Source organism: Neodiprion fabricii, chromosome 1, assembly GCF_021155785.1.
Source record: "Neodiprion fabricii isolate iyNeoFabr1 chromosome 1, iyNeoFabr1.1, whole genome shotgun sequence".
Taxonomy (NCBI): Eukaryota; Metazoa; Arthropoda; class Insecta; order Hymenoptera; family Diprionidae; genus Neodiprion; species Neodiprion fabricii.
The window spans coordinates 9,195,194-9,211,088 of record NC_060239.1 but is presented as its reverse complement, the minus strand read 5'-3'; the positions used below and the strand labels follow the sequence as shown (position 1 = coordinate 9,211,088).

The 15,895-nt window shown below is 36.6% G+C and overlaps 4 protein-coding genes across 6 annotated transcripts in view; 2 read left to right on the top strand and 2 right to left on the bottom strand.

The window, feature by feature from the left end:
* Positions 1–1,190, bottom strand: part of LOC124188175 (intersectin-1) — an 86,271-nt gene extending 85,081 nt beyond the window's left edge. The window contains exons 1-2 of the mRNA XM_046580682.1: positions 1,036–1,190; positions 827–874 (exon numbers count right to left, since the gene is read on the bottom strand). The gene's annotated coding sequence lies outside the window, so the exon portion shown is untranslated. The remainder of the gene's footprint in view (positions 1–826; positions 875–1,035) is intronic.
* Positions 1,191–3,587: 2,397 nt separating this feature from the next.
* LOC124188197 (H/ACA ribonucleoprotein complex subunit 1) lies at positions 3,588–5,665 on the top strand. 2 transcript variants are annotated; one of them, XM_046580769.1, is made up of 5 exons: positions 3,645–3,724; positions 3,835–3,876; positions 4,157–4,332; positions 4,407–4,650; positions 4,804–5,665. In XM_046580769.1, the coding sequence occupies exons 3-5, from the start codon at positions 4,175–4,177 to the stop codon at positions 5,098–5,100; spliced, it is 699 nt and encodes a 232-aa protein (XP_046436725.1). In that variant the 5' UTR covers positions 3,645–3,724; positions 3,835–3,876; positions 4,157–4,174; the 3' UTR covers positions 5,101–5,665. The 2 variants fall into 2 exon arrangements, with proteins under 2 accessions (XP_046436726.1, XP_046436725.1); XM_046580770.1 differs by lacking the exon at positions 3,835–3,876 and having other exon boundaries at positions 3,588–3,724.
* On the bottom strand, positions 5,376–8,965 carry LOC124188185 (la-related protein 7). Its single transcript, XM_046580743.1, has 6 exons — positions 8,749–8,965; positions 8,042–8,286; positions 7,438–7,784; positions 6,269–7,297; positions 6,033–6,177; positions 5,376–5,890 (listed from the first exon to the last, which is right to left on the bottom strand). Exons 2-6 carry the CDS (start codon positions 8,280–8,282, stop codon positions 5,739–5,741), a joined length of 1,914 nt encoding a protein of 637 aa, XP_046436699.1. The 5' UTR covers positions 8,283–8,286; positions 8,749–8,965; the 3' UTR covers positions 5,376–5,738.
* A 3-nt stretch (positions 8,966–8,968) lies between these two features.
* LOC124188176 (DNA-directed RNA polymerase III subunit RPC1) lies at positions 8,969–15,757 on the top strand. Of its 2 annotated transcripts, XM_046580701.1 has the most exons (20): positions 8,976–9,120; positions 9,495–9,630; positions 9,900–10,049; positions 10,115–10,450; positions 10,562–10,894; positions 10,971–11,108; positions 11,180–11,377; positions 11,490–11,726; positions 11,934–12,267; positions 12,352–12,601; positions 12,736–12,965; positions 13,054–13,404; positions 13,498–13,666; positions 13,763–14,102; positions 14,196–14,383; positions 14,457–14,604; positions 14,692–14,844; positions 14,918–15,118; positions 15,226–15,359; positions 15,602–15,757. In XM_046580701.1, the coding sequence occupies exons 1-20, from the start codon at positions 9,077–9,079 to the stop codon at positions 15,687–15,689; spliced, it is 4,158 nt and encodes a 1,385-aa protein (XP_046436657.1). In that variant the 5' UTR covers positions 8,976–9,076; the 3' UTR covers positions 15,690–15,757. The 2 variants fall into 2 exon arrangements, with proteins under 2 accessions (XP_046436658.1, XP_046436657.1); XM_046580702.1 differs by lacking the exons at positions 14,918–15,118; positions 15,226–15,359; positions 15,602–15,757 and having other exon boundaries at positions 8,969–9,120; positions 14,457–14,626; positions 14,692–14,813.
* Positions 15,758–15,895: the final 138 nt, after the last annotated feature.

The following is a 15,895-nucleotide window of genomic DNA, read 5'->3' as shown; positions in this document are numbered from 1 at the left end:
TTTTTTCATTCAACTACCAGTTTCGATCAGTTTCAGATCTTTTGCTCGGCCGTTTTCGAGATCATCGTGGATATTTGTCTCTTCCCTTTTCATGGCGATGAAAATTGTCGCGAAAAAATTGTTTTTCCAGCTTGTTTTTAAATGCGTTTCCTTATCTTCAATTGCATTTCAGTTCCTTGAAAATAAAAGATAACTTTTTTGCGGTGACTACAACCCCCTCGGACAGACCGATGATAGAACAGGAACTGGTTGGCCATGGTGTGAAGTGAGACTAACATAAGTGTGCAGCAGCTCAACATATTATTACTAGTTTTTTTGCAACTTATGTATGTACACGAACTCAGGTATCTTGCACAATCTACTACCGCTATAATGAGAAGATGAGACATAATTACTGACTACTGGGTACACCAGGTTACATGTAACAGAAAAAATGTACGGCAACTAAAATTTTGGCGCCAATTTTGCCGAACGCAAAGTTCAATCTCGCGTAGTCTCAGTTTTTTCCAAGGTTTAGAATGACGAACATTTAGGATTTTGATAAACACTAATTATGTTATCGATGCCCTATCGCATACTTCTAGACAACAGAAACATAAGACCTACTCTAAACGAAGTCCAGCAAATACTTGCTAGAAACAATGTGGAATTCGTTTGGCGATAAACGGTGCAGTAGCGCCTAATTATACTGCAGACAACCAAAGTGTAATTGAGATGCTCATAACCCGAACTTCACTTTTTGGAAGTGAACTAACGAGTAGCTAGTTATTTTCCCAGTATTATACATGTCACAGAAAAGAAAGGAAACTAAACGCAAGTGACTCACCAACATTGTTGAGTAACTTCCATATTATTGGGATGCCTTCGCTCTCCACTGAAAAAAATAAATAAATAAATATAGCATACTACTGTACTGTGTAGGCAATTATCTGATACACCATTGTTGAGACATTTGATCTTACAGGAAATTGATAATTCCTAATGAAAACTGTTAATTTTATAATCGACGAATTATTCAAGAAATACTTTTCTTACCTCTGCTGTCCTTCCATTCTCCCTACAGAGATGAACAGGATTCACGTTTAAAATCACACTTAAAACACTTTTTTTTTTATATGCGATGAGCACCTAAACTCATCTAATATTTGGGACAACTTTTTTATAAAAGAATAAGACGCAAAACTGAAATGCACAACACTGAACATGGCACAATTCTTTTTAATACAACGTTTCACATTATTGGCATACGATACCAACTAGTTACGAACTAATATTTATTGCCGATCACGAGTTACACAATCAACTTTCATCTCAAGTTGTTTATTACGTCACGTGTCGTTAATTTATCATGACCTAAAACTTTTATTGAGTAAATTTTTTACCACCGAATTATACCGAATAAAAAAGCGAATCTGCGCACTATACACACTCGTAATGTACCCCAAACACGATAAGACAAAGCGAAATATATTTCAAGCTGTATAATATCAGATATATTTACCAAGATACTTCTGTGAAACTTGCCGATCAACGCCAGCCGATATGAAACCAAAGTTATATTTCATTTCCGTACAGTCATTCCTGCGAATATCTGATCCAACAACTGACGAGGACCAAGATATATTTTTAGGAAAAGTAGACCAGGGGGTCGGATAACTTAATTCGACTTTTCACATTTCCTACCATCCAAGCATTCCAATTGATTTTCAAAGATTAGTCAACCAATCAAAATAGTTGGATGGTGGAACATGTGAAAAATGAAATTCCATAAACGACCTCCTGAAAAGTAGCTTCGGTTCCCTATCTCCTGGCGTTGAGCTTAACTAAGTTCACAGGAAATCTGTCATAATCGAACACTTTGTCATTTGCAGGATATTCTAACTCCAGTAAATCATTTATCTCAGCATCAATTTTCCGTCCTACAATTTCTACCAATCGCTGATTGTCCATTCGATAAATACGAACCCGCCAAATCACGCAATTCGCCCTAACGTAAATGGTACAATTTATCGAACAGCCCGAGCTCTGACCGACCGCGTGTCTCTCAGCGCGCTGCTTATACGCGAATGACGCCGAACCTTCAATTCTCGTAAATACTTGTGGCACGGATCCGTTTGAATCGATTTGCCGTTGTACGCGGCGTGACGCGTAAATTTCAATCGTGCGAACTGAAACAAAAAACAAATTATACATATTATTATTTAAATGTCGCGTTCTTCGCAACATTGCGAAACGGCCCGACTAATATTATTGAGTTGGTAAACTCCTCTCAATCAGCTAATGCAATAAACTGCGATCGTATTGTCAATTCGAATTATTATCTCGGAAGAATAACTAACAGCTGACTGCAAAACATTTTAGAACATCATACCTACATGCGGTTGCTACTTTTTAATACAATTGTATATATTACAAATTTTCTCAGTCGAGTTTTATTGTGAGATGCATGTAATCCAGATAGGTATAAGTCAGAGGAAATTTCGAGAACGAACGAACCATCGTGAATAGAATTTTTTTTTGTACTGTAAAAATCTTTTCTAACCCGTGTCGGTCGATGGTTTCTTTTTTGACCGGCCTCGACATCACGATCATCTTATCAAGATCCTCCTCAATCTTATTCACCGTTACATATTTTCACGTTTTATCGATTTCCTTGGCCAACTAAATTTGACTGAAATTGGGCAAACGAATGAATGGCAACCCTGTGAAATTTTTCCACCCAGCGCATACATTTTTGTTACGTTTAATAGAGTGCTATATAATTTACCACTTAAAACAAATATTACTCGAAATATTAAACAAACTAATTGATCAAGTGCGTACGTAATTTTAACAGTAGAAATAAGACAGCCTATTTTTCGGTAAACGCTAGCAAGTGATCGAACTTTTCCAGAACATGTTGTTCCCAACGAACATGACCGAAAAACACCAATCAAATCAGGCACGCAACTCATCATTATTCAATCCTAAAATACGAGCAGTGAGTGATTTTTTTTTTCTTACATTCGAGTTCAGGTAATTGTAACCAATGAAAATTAAAATCGAGACCGATTCCTGGTAGCTGACACACCTATCCAATGGCACTCGTGATTGAAACGATTACTGCAAGCACCTCGATCACATTACGAACATAATATGTATAACTGATACACACTCGGCTGTTTTGCACATTTAATTCACTTTGGAAGCAATAACTACCGTCAATTTACAAGCTATTACTTGTCGTCGAATATATTTACCTAGGTTCTATTAACAAACAAACATTGTTAGCTCGACGTTTCAGACAAATCTTCTTTCACACGAAACTAATAAGCAGATATACATACGTTGCACAGCGAGAATGATTGTTCAACCTTCGCTTTCAGAATCTTGCGCTAGTCGCACCGAAACTCTGCAGTCATTTATTTGCCCGAAATCTATGAAATTTATGAATATATATTTTACTTTGACACCTGGATATTAATTGAACAGTCACGTTAACTAAGAATTTACATATTTTCAATCAAGACAGTCAACACAACGTCGCAAAACACACACCCACGCACGATCGTATGTTGTTTTCCAAATATCGAAAAATCTGTTTTGATTTCCACTTCCGGTTTCTGAATGATTGGTGATGCAGTGGCGGCTCCTTGCGACCTTGTAATCGAACTACAGTAGACCGGCAGACTCGGGCAGACTAAATCATCGAATGTCTGTCCCGTCGCCGCTTTCATCGTACACGGTAACTGGTTCTTTTAATTAAATTGTTGATAATTACCTTTGATAACAAGTAAACTAAGTTAAATTGTACAACCGAATATTTTCAATACCATACATTTTTTCCCTCTCAAGTCTTAAGGTGTATTCATCTCGGTTTACTTCTCACTGCGTTCCGTAAGTTAGGCTTAATTTATTATAGGTTAAACACGTGGTGTAAACACACGTAGGCATGTATCGACAAGTTCAATTGTTTGGATATTATCTTTTACCGTAATTCCTTGCAATACACTATTTAAATCATCTCCGATTAACAAGTTTAGCGTTAACAGTTTAATCGACTGTTACGTTGTATAAACAAATATTTTCCATAAATTTGTAGAAGAAACTCAACTTCCACTGCAAAACTTGCGCTTATTTCAGACAACTTGACTGACAAAATTGACTATTTTTGCAGGGTGAATAGATAAACAGAATGTCATTCCGAGGCCGAGGGGGTGGATTTGGTAGAGGCGGCGGCGGCGGAGGAGGTGGTGGTGGATTTCGTGGAGGAAGGGGAAGCGGAGGTTTTAGAGGCCGTGGAGGTGGCGGAGGTGGCCGAGGAGGTGGAGGTGGAGGTGGCTACAACAGAGGGTATAATTCACAACATATCGTTTTTACAACATATTCGAATGTTAACTAATGTATATTCCATTTGAATTTGCCAGAGGTTTTGACCAAGGTCCACCTGACCAGGTAACAAATCTTTGTCACTTCGTGTGGACGGTTCAAGACGACCTCGTAGCTAAGGCAGACATTGAAGATTTACCATATTTCAATGCTCCCATATATACTGAGAGTAAACAACAAGTTGGCAAAATAGACGAAATTTTTGGAAATATCAGAGACTACTATGTGTCCATTAAATTGAGCGACAACATAAAGGCTTCCAGCTTTGATAAAGACACAAAGGTCAGTGTTTCTTTTTTTTCTTTCTTTTTGTTATGTATACCAGATGTTTTACAATACGAGTCACGTTTCCCGGATAATGCTGATTAAATCAGTTCTACTGCTGTGTGTATATTTGTCAACTAAATTAACTTTTCTTCTTTTCTGTGCATCCAGCTCTACATAGATCCTGCAAAACTTTTACCACTACAACGATTCTTACCAAAACCACCTGGTTCTATTCAGAAACGTGGAGGTCGTGGAGGTGGTGGACGTGGAGGTGGCAGAGGTGGTGGTTTTGGCGGAGGTAGAGGAAGCGGCAGAGGCGGAGGAGGTGGTCGAGGTGGATTCGGAGGAGGAGGTGGTAGAGGTGGATTTGGCGGACGAGGTGGTGGTGGCGGAGGTTTCAGAGGTCGAGGAGGTGGATTCGGTGGGAGAGGTGGTGGAGGCGGAGGCGGAAGAGGACGATGGTAGTTTAAAATATTTCCTTATACGATACTGCACATAAAGAAATGATTCAATATAATGAATTGAAACTATACTAATCAAGATTTTCATTTCCAAAAAATTCTGCAATATTGATCGGTGATGGATAAAAAATATCTAACATAATTTCATATAACTAGATCCTCTTACCTCAGATGGAAGCATACATGATGTGCTAGTTATTACGTTCTAGTAATAATGATAATTCACCGATTAAGTACATACAGAAAACAAATCCCATGTAATCCATTTTTATCTCATGCTCAAAACACGTATGTCCTACAGCTTTTAATCACTCAGTGTATAGTAGGTAAAAAGAAAGTTTCTAATATTTTGAACATTTGACCAAGATGTCTTGGATCAAAACGTTTTTTTATATCAAATGATAGTAATGAATAAGCATTATCAATTGCAAAGATTGTGGAGAAGCTGGATTTGAAACTTTATTTTTTTAAAGCTATTTTCTATTCTATCTATAATTATTAAATAGGAGAAAAATATCTAATACTGTAAACGACAACTCAGATGTTAAATAAATTCACGAAAAAAATTATACGCCGGCAATTTTTTTCATAAATTTTATTCGTCCTTTAAGAGAGATTTTGAGGTGAAGAATTAAAATGATTTTACACCTCATCAAATTTGATGTGTTTCCCCAACTCTTTCTCAGCCTTCTTCAGTAATTTATCCCGTCCTCTTTGCTTCACCCTTATTTTTTTACCCAACTTCTCTTCCCGATCCTTAGACATTTTATCCCAATAATCAGTTTCCTCTTTGTCTGTTAAGAAAAATGTGAACGTACATTTCAGCCCTTACGTAATACTTGACTTATTTAGCCTCATACAAAATAAGAAAATCGTAAGGTATCAAAAATGGCAGTAGTTAATTCTTGTTATTCAATAATGAAAAAAAGTAATTACCTTGCAAAATACTCATAGATCTCTCCTCGTTTGACTGCAATACCAGCGCATTTGCAGCTTCATTAGTATCGAACCTCAGAAATGCTTCAGAGGCACCCTCGGCTACATCGATGTATTTTATGTTCGGGTTTCGTTTCAACTCCATCTATAATATAGACATAGCAAACCAAATAAATATCTATAGGTATATGAAAAACGCTATGAATGTAGAACAGTAATTTTAATTTCATTAAAACCTTGAAATTTTTTGGATCCGTGCAAGGTTCGTCCATCTCAACTTTCACTATCACGCCAGGGGTGAAAACGAATCTTTGAGTTGATTGGTCAGCCTTCTGCTGATCTGCACTCTCATCTTTTGTAGCTTTCAACTTGTCACCCTCTCTAAACTTCTCGTAATTACTCCACTGATTCCATCGAGCTCGCTTTAAATGTGTTTTCAATGATTTCATCTTTTTTCTTTGCAGTTCTAAGTATTTATTTCTCAATACTTTCCAATCTTTCTTGGCCATTATCTGCATGCCTATATCCGCAGTATCTACTTTTTCAGCTCTGTTATGTCTTTTGCGTCTTCTTTTCTTCTTCTGATCACCTTCATCAAAAACATCGTCGTCATTGGAAAGTTCATGTTGCTCCTCTTTTTCAACCGCTTCTTCCTTTTCCTTTTCAACACAGTTAAAATCTTCGTTATATTTCATTGTTGACATGTTTCTTTGCTTACGTTTTTTCGATTTTCTGTCCTTCTCAAAATCTACACTTTGTTCAATTTGCTTGTCAGCGCTTCCACTTGAGAATTCACATGTATCTTCCTTGAAAATGTCAGAAGTCTTCCGTTTCTTTGGTTTTTGTTCACCTTCTGTGTAATCTTTTCTATCATCGACATCTTTCTCACCAGATTTGAAAACACTTATAGTCTGACTTTCGTTTATCTCAGCTTCGGTATTTTTTTGCTTTGATTTCTTATGCTTTTTTTCGGCTTTTGACTCAGAGTCAACTTCTTTATCTTCTTCATTAGAATGAGATACCTCTGAACTTTTGTGCGCCCGCTTCTTTCCTTGCTCAGTTTCTTCACATTTATAGTCTACTTGCATAGTCTCAACAATCTCCTCATTTTGGTCTTCATGATTTTCTGTTGGATCCAAGTTTCCTTCACTAAACTCCTTGTCATTCTCTTTTTCCATCATTTCTTCTTCATGAAATGTTGTAACGCTCAACAACGTGTCTGGAGACGTTTGGGATGGCAATACGCAACTTTTTTCACGAAATGCCTGAAAATATCCAGATTATTATTTATTACGTTTGTGAATGAATATTTATTTCCGAAAAACAATAATACATTCAGAGTTTCCAAAATTTATATTAGCAAGTTTAATCTTATCAGTTCATTAAACTTTCACATGATACCTACTTCAATACATTTCGCAGCGCTGCTTGGCTCATCAAATTCAATGAAAGCGAAGCCCTTAATCCTTTTGTTACTCTTATACCGTGGAATGGATACGTAAGCAACTTTGCCATATTGACTGAATACATTGCTCAACCATTCATGATCAGCATTCAAAGGTAATCTCTGAACATAGATTGAGCATTCATCTACGTTATCTTTACGGCGAATAGGTGTAATTCTGCAAACCTTTGAGCCATCTTCAGACACTGACAGCATTTCAGATTTTTGTAAAGCTTTCACTATTTGATTTATGTCTGTGGTCAAGGCACGAATCTTATTGAACCGTAAAAAAATTTGTAGATCAACGTCTGCCAATAAAGAAAAAATTCAATCGTTTTCACACAGATCTGCAGCTATAAAAGTGGGTGATTGTCGTTTTTTAATACCAATAATTCAATCTGAAGCGCAGATTTCAAATCTGAGTAAAATTTTGGTTCGGAAATGAAATCAGAAAAATTAATGCAATTTGATAAAGGGATACGAGTTTGGACTAAAAATGAAGATTCTAATGATGAAATAACCAATGCACCAACGTAGTAATATGGTGAAAAAGAAAAATTCTTACAAGGATCCTGCTTTATGAGATTCCCTAGAAATCTATCTTTGCTTAAATTTGCATCTCCAAAGTAAAATTCCATTTGCTTTCTTATAGCAGCATGCAATGCCTTCTTCCTCAATCGAGGTTTCTTTTTTGGTGTGGCAATTTCATTGTCTCCGTGCTCGTTCGATATTATTACTTGCGGCACCGGAACAGATTCAGATACCAACTCCATGTGGGACTGCTCTTCCTCCATCACCATCTTCATAAAACTGCAAGGTAGGGATTGTGTAATGAACTGTGACTAACAAAGATAAAATCTTATATATTTGAATAAAACTGTATTGCTTTTTAGATGCTTCTGCTCCAAGCATTCGGAGAGTTCAATTAACGCTTAACAATCTTAGAGCAGCCCATTCACAACTTACAAACACTTTAATTAATGCTGCGCACATTACAAATATAGCAATAATAAGTTTGCGAGTGAGCCTATAAAAACGAAAAGGCAGAAACCTATTCTTGAAAAGAGGTAGGCAGCCCCAGGTCTTAACTTCTAACAACATGTAGGTGAAAGGGTAAGTACAAAAAATGTAAACTAAACAATGACCTAGAAAACTAACTGAATAGAATGAAAGTGTTCTAGCACGAACAGAAATGCCAAATCTAAAAGTATGGAGGAAATTTATCATAGAGGAATAAAAATATGAAATTAATAGTTAGAACGTATTACTTACGTTGGCGGTAGCTGAACTTCCTAACCTTTCTTATCAACCGGTATATAAATTGACAAACTGTAATAGATTCGATAGACAAATGTGAATATTATCTGTTGTTGTCAGCTTTATTCTTCGCTGTTCTAAACGTTTCGAGGCAAGTCTTGCAGATACCACGAGTTTTATCTCGATTTTTCAAACGCAAGAACACGCTAGCAAAACGATACGCATATCACTGCGGTGACACAACAACGCAACTGGGCGCAACCAGTGGACGCAACGTTAAAGTTGCTTTGAAGTTTAAACACATGTGCTCAGTGTCAGCAGCGGTTGAACATAACCTTAAAAAATGGTTAAGGAATTGTACAGGGAAACTGCGGTGGCCCGCAAAATGTAAGTTCGACAAGTAACTTTTTTAGATGAGATTTTGGCAAACTCTAGTAAATGCCTAAACTTCCTATGAGACAAGTCTGACGAAAAAATTCACTATTCTGATGATAATATGCTTATGATATCATGTCATGTACCTAACCTCGAATACAACGGACAAATGTGAACGTTGAATAATTTTTTAACGCAATTTCCCCAACTATTGAATCATAATGATTGAATTCGTAAGAACTATGATTGATTGATTGTTTTTTTGATCTGTTGCCACATTTTCAATTCCCTGTTGAATTAGGATTACGTGTATTCGTTTTTTTACAGTTTATTCTTTTAATAAACACTCGTTTTTGAACTATCAAACATTCAACTTTTCTCTACAGTTCCCATGTCACGTTTGGGATTGACAACCGTCATAACATGGAGCGGCAAGCCCATATCCATGTCGTCTCCAAAAATCTCTACAGTCAGGACAGCCATCGTTCGCCAGTGCCTTATGGTGTTCTCGATAGAAAAATGGTATTTAAATTGATGACTTTCAGATTAAAGACCTCAGTCTTTAACTGAGATAAGTCTGCCCAAACTGAAATAAATGACTGTCTAATTTTTTCATTATAATGGTAGAAATTGTTAAAATTACTATCATGTTGTGTGCTCTGCAAAAAAAAATCACCATCCTGTTTACTCAAAGAACTATGCTCAATATTTTTACAACTTGAAATATGCTCACTACTCTAATTTTCTCTCTAATCGTACTGATCAAATTTATTTAATTTCCAACTATGAAGGGAACATGCTCCAATCAGGACAGCTGTACCACATGTGGTAAAACATTAAACGAATGTATCGGGCACTTTGGATACATTGATTTGGAACTGCCAGTATTTCATGTAGGATATTTTAGATCTGTGATAAACATCCTTCAAACAATATGCAAGGTGAAGTTAATTAGTGCATATAAATGAAGAAAAATTCAATTTCTAATTTTACACTTCTTGTTTAGAAATGTTCACACGTGATGCTGAAAGAGATAGAGAAAAAAAGTTACATGTTGCGTGTATTGAATCCAAATATAGGATACTTGACTCGTAAAGCACTGAGAAAACAAATACTGGAAAAGGCAAAGAAAAATTCTACGTGTCCAAATTGTGGGGATTTAAATGGAACAATTAAAAAAGCAGGGTTGTTAAAAATTGTTCATGAGAAATATAAGAACAAAAAAACAGTTGATATGGCGGTGAAACGAAGACTGGCCGAATATAACAATGTATTGGAAGAAAACAGAGAACTAGAAGGGATTCTTCAAAGTGGACTGCTTCATGTCTTGAACCCCATTGAGGTCTTTACTGAAAATAATAACTCACTACCAATTATATATCTGTCAATGAAACAAACATTTTTTACAAATGTTACGCCATTCAGCCAGAACTTATCATGTATCATTCGTTAGGTTCAAGGTATCCTGGAGCGTATACCAGTATCAGATGTGCCTCTTCTGCTAATGAATCCTGACTGTTCGCTACCAAAAGATTTAATTTTAACAAGAATTCCCGTGCCTCCAATTTGCATTAGGCCGAGCGTTGTCTCCGACGTAAAGGCAGGCACAAATGAGGATAATTTAACAATGAAACTGTCAGAAATTGTCTTCATTAATGACGTTATTCAAAAACATAGACAAAGCGGAGCCAAGGTGCAGATGTATAACGAAGATTGGGAATTTTTGCAGTTGCATTGCGCTCTTTATGTCAATAGCGAAATGTCCGGTATCCCACTAAACATGCAGGTTAGATAACTTGTGCTATTTCATCTATTCTAAAATTATGTGAATCAGAAATTCTTCATCATCATTGTTTTAATAGCCAAAAAAGTCTGGTCGAGGTTTAGTTCAGCGCCTCAAAGGAAAACAAGGCAGATTTCGCGGCAACTTATCTGGGAAACGTGTTGATTTTTCGAGCAGAACTGTGATTTCGCCAGATCCCAATTTACGCATTGAACAGGTAGATATTTCATTTTGGTTTTATAATTAAAATCAAGCTGGTGGTCGAATTTCACTATTATTTGTTTTTAGGTAGGAGTACCGATTTATGTTGCAAAAATCTTGACATATCCAGAAAGGGTGAATGCTTCTAACATAGAATTAATGCGTAAATTGGTGCAAAATGGTCCTGACGTTCACCCAGGAGCTAATTTTGTACAACAAAGAAGTACAGAATTTAAAAAATTTTTACGCTATGGAAATAGATTGAAGATTTCCCAGGAACTAAAGGTGAGATTCATTAAAGAGGAAAAGAAACTCTAAGCAATTCAATAACAAAATAACATCTAGCTTAAATCGAAATTTTATTCTCAACGTGTAATCTTCATTTGATTTTTCAAAGTATGGAGACATCGTTGAGAGACATCTCCGAGACGACGATGTTGTCTTATTCAATCGACAACCTTCACTACATAAGCTCAGTATAATGGCTCATAAAGCCAAAGTATTAGAACACCGAACCTTCAGATTTAACGAATGTGTCTGCACGCCTTACAATGCCGACTTTGATGGTGATGAAATGAACCTACATTTACCACAAACTGAGGAAGCTAGAGCCGAGGCACTAGTATTAATGGGGGTAAGATACAAGTTTCTTACGAATTTCAGTAAAAAAATCAACAGGTAATAGCTCATAGTAATATTTTTTGTAATCCTATCTATGTACTAGATTACATGTATTTATTTGATTTCCTTGGGACTTGTTCAGAAATTTATTCGCGATTTAGGACTTGATTATTTTTATTACCAAGCTTTGAAAATATTCTTCATCTTGGTACCTTTACAGAACAAATCAAATTTAGTAACACCGCGAAATGGCGAGCTGCTGATTGCTGCTACTCAGGATTTTATAACTGGTGGATATCTTTTAACGCAAAAGGATACATTCCTCAATAAATCGCAAGCTTGTCAATTGGCGAGTTGTCTTCTGGCGGGAGATGATGCATCAATGAACATTGATCTGCCAGAACCAGCTATTATGAAACCAGTAGAACTGTGGACGGGTAAACAGATTTTTAGTTTGATACTAAAGCCGAATAAAAAATGTCCAATTAGAGCCAACTTGAAAACCAAGGGCAGAGCATACACTAGTAACGAAGAGCTGTGCATTAATGATTCGTGTGAGTATTATACTGAAAGTTGCACGTAGTAATGAAAATTTTTTTACTCATATCTCTACAATAACTTTTTTTTTTTTGCCACAGTTGTAATAATCCGTAATTCTGAACTCCTCGCTGGATCTATGGACAAGTCTACGCTAGGTTCCGGATCTAAGCAAAATATTTTTTACGTTTTATTGAGAGACTGGGGAGAAGACGCTTCAACGACAGCTATGTGGCGTTTAGCTCGAGTTGCAAGCTACTATCTTATGAACAGAGGTTTTTCAATTGGAATCAGTGACGTCACACCTGGACAAGGCCTGCTCAAAGCTAAACACGATCTTCTTACTGCTGGGTTAATATCAATTCCAGTATTTTAGAGTTCAAACCACAAACATCATTGTATTTCATAGTAAACTCGTGATTTGTCGTTTCTCTTGCATATTTAATGGAAAAGGTCTGGAAAAATATTATCCTTATTCTTCACAGGTATTCGAAGTGTACTGAATACATAACTCAAATGGAATCTGGAAGGTTGATTTGTCAGCCAGGTTGTTCTGAAGAAGAAAGTCTAGAGGCAATGATTTTGAAAGAATTATCTGTTATTCGTGATCACGCAGGAAAAGCCTGTTTGAAGGAACTGCATCCAAGTAACAGTCCCCTGGTCATGGCTCTCTCTGGTAGCAAGGGCAGCTTTATTAACATTTCACAAATGATTGGTAAGTCTTCTATGTATAATCCTTTCCTTCAACCTGAGCTTTTTCTTCTTACGGCTACAATTCTGATAGTAATTACACGTATTTTCAGCTTGCGTCGGACAACAAGCTATCAGTGGGAAACGTGTACCAAACGGGTTTGAGGATCGTGCTCTGCCGCACTTTGGGCGTCATTCCAAAGTTCCTGCAGCCAAAGGCTTTGTAGAAAACTCATTCTATTCTGGTCTTACTCCAACTGAATTCTTTTTCCACACAATGGGAGGCAGAGAAGGTCTCGTAGACACAGCTGTAAAAACTGCAGAGACAGGATATATGCAAAGAAGATTGGTCAAAAGTTTGGAGGATCTTTGCCTCCACTATGATATGACGGTCAGAAATTCTGTCGGAGATATTGTGCAAATTTTGTATGGTGGAGATGGTTTAGATCCAACGTACATGGAGGGTATTTATGTCGTATTATCTGTTTCTGTGCTCTGTATAATGGTGTAAATATCGCATGACTTGGATCTTGACTGTCAGATTTATAATTTACTAGGAAAGGACTGTCCAGTCGATTATAAAAGAGTCTTGGATCACACACGAGCAAAGTCTCCCTACAGAGATGAGCAACCTTTGGATGGAACAAGTGTAATTAGTGCTACGACTGAGCTGTTGAAATCTGAGGACTACTCATGCCTGAGTGACGAGTTTAAGCAAGAACTAGAGTATGTCTAATAATTGAAAAATCTTCAGTTGCTTGAGTTGCGTCCAGGGTATTTTCTAGTAAATTACTAAACATCATTTTCTTTCCCACACAATAGAACATTCCTGAAGTCCGTCGCGCACAAGATAAATAGGCTGCGACACAATGCTACGTCAAAATCCTCAGCTGTTCAACAATTGGAACGTCTCACGGTATCTCAATTGGTGGAATTTATGCATACGTGTAAGGAAAAATACATGAGAGCAAAGATTGAACCAGGCACAGCGGTTGGAGCTCTTGCTGCACAAAGTATTGGTGAACCAGGCACTCAAATGACATTAAAAACTTTCCACTTTGCTGGTGTCGCCTCCATGAATATTACACAGGGTGTTCCTCGTATAAAAGAAATCATTAATGCTAATAGTAATATCAGTACACCTATCATTACCGCCGCTTTGGTAAGTTACAATAAAATTGACGTGTGTCGTAATTTTTCACATACCATCAATTATGACTTAATGGACCATGAAAAATATCCATTATATTTATAGGAAAATGATACAGATCCAGAATTTGCAAGACGAGTTAAAGGTAGAATAGAAAAAACAACATTAGGTGAAGTTACGGAATACATCGAAGAAGTATATCTGCCAGATGACTGTTTTCTTTTAATTAAGTTAGATGTCGACAGGATAAAACTTCTGAAATTGGAAGTTGATGCAAATTCTATTCGTTACTCGTAAGTCAATTTCTAATTGAATATAACTAGAATTCATTTTAAAGCTACAATTTCATTTTATTATTCATTGCAGAATTTGCACATCGAAACTTCGTCTAAATCCAAAACTCGTCAATGTAAGAGGGGATTCAATTATTACAGTGAATCCTAACAAGCAGAAACTTAACATAAACTATGCTCTCATGCAACTCAAAGAAACTGTTCCAAACGTTGTCATAAAGGTGAATTCTTCCCGTATAATAGGTACATCTCAATTTTACTGTGGCAAACCAACGCAACACCTATTCTCATACCCTTTCAATTCACAGGGTCTGCCGTCTGTTGCCAGAGCAGTAATTCACAATGACGACTCCACCGGAAAGACTAGATACAGATTGTTCGTTGAAGGTGATAATATGCGCGAGGTCATGGCCACGCCTGGGGTCTTAGGGAAAAAAACTACATCTAATAATACGATGGAGGTAAAAAGTGATTCTGGATTGTACGTTTCGCATTGATGAACCTGTTTCGGTTTACTAAAATACGAATCCTCAGGTATTCAAAACATTGGGAATTGAGGCTGCTCGAGCAACGATCATGACGGAGATCAAATTAGTAATGGAGAATCATGGTATGAGCATAGACAGGCGTCATCCTATGTTAGTAGCTGATTTAATGACTAGCAGAGGGGAAGTTCTTGGCATCACCCGTCATGGTCTTTCTAAAATGAAAGAGTCTGTGCTCAACTTAGCCTCTGTAAGTATTAATCAAAAGATAATTAATGTAGTATACCTATGGAAATACTACAGTAATAATTCTAAAATGCGCTGTGAAATATAATCGATTCATTAATTCCATAACAGTTTGAGAAAACAGCAGACCATCTATTCGACGCAGCTTACTACGGACAGAAGGATACCATCTCTGGCGTATCCGAGTCAATTATCGTTGGTATTCCAGTCCCTGTTGGCACAGGAATCTTCAAGTTACTTCACAAATATCCTTTTTTGACTATCAGTTCATATATGTATTTCATTTGTATCTCTCTACGATACTTCAGAACAGTGAAATCCACATTAAGTGATCAAAAATCAACTTTAGAATTTGCAGCAAGATTTGTATTAAAAAAAAAAAGAAGTTTTTTCGAAATATTTCAAATTCGCGTAGCATTGGAATTCACTTTCTGGAATGCATGATGCAACCAATACTGTGATATTATGTTCCTTATAAATAAAATACAGCTGAGGATAGTAAACCTGAAAGGAGGCAGCTGATATTTGATGACCCGCAATATCACAAGAAGATAACGAAACCTACCACGTCCTAGCTACTCTAATCTCAAACTTATTTGTAAATGTATTTATTATATGAAAAATAAATATAATTTTTTTATAAGACATTTTTCAATATCCAATCCTGAATACTTTGCAAAGAATTCTGTATCATTTACTGTTCAGTCAATAACGTTTCACAGTAATAGAGGGGACTAAATTGTGCAGAGTGAAAAATTAGATCTACGTATACATTTGACTA

Coding starts and splice junctions, on each gene's coding strand:
- LOC124188197 (XM_046580770.1), top strand. CDS start 4,175: ATGTCATTCCGAGGCCGAGGGGGTGGATTTGGTAGAGGCGGCGGCGGC. Junction 4,333..4,406: donor GGAGGTGGCTACAACAGAGG/GTATAATTCACA, acceptor TGAATTTGCCAG/AGGTTTTGACCAAGGTCCAC. Junction 4,651..4,803: donor GCTTTGATAAAGACACAAAG/GTCAGTGTTTCT, acceptor CTGTGCATCCAG/CTCTACATAGATCCTGCAAA.
- LOC124188185 (XM_046580743.1), bottom strand. CDS start 8,282: ATGAAGATGGTGATGGAGGAAGAGCAGTCCCACATGGAGTTGGTATCT. Junction 7,785..8,041: donor TCTCATAAAGCAGGATCCTT/GTAAGAATTTTT, acceptor CTTTATTGGCAG/ACGTTGATCTACAAATTTTT. Junction 5,891..6,032: donor ATCTATGAGTATTTTGCAAG/GTAATTACTTTT, acceptor TTTTCTTAACAG/ACAAAGAGGAAACTGATTAT.
- LOC124188176 (XM_046580701.1), top strand. CDS start 9,077: ATGGTTAAGGAATTGTACAGGGAAACTGCGGTGGCCCGCAAAAT. Junction 11,109..11,179: donor CCAATTTACGCATTGAACAG/GTAGATATTTCA, acceptor ATTTGTTTTTAG/GTAGGAGTACCGATTTATGT. Junction 13,405..13,497: donor AGATCCAACGTACATGGAGG/GTATTTATGTCG, acceptor ATAATTTACTAG/GAAAGGACTGTCCAGTCGAT.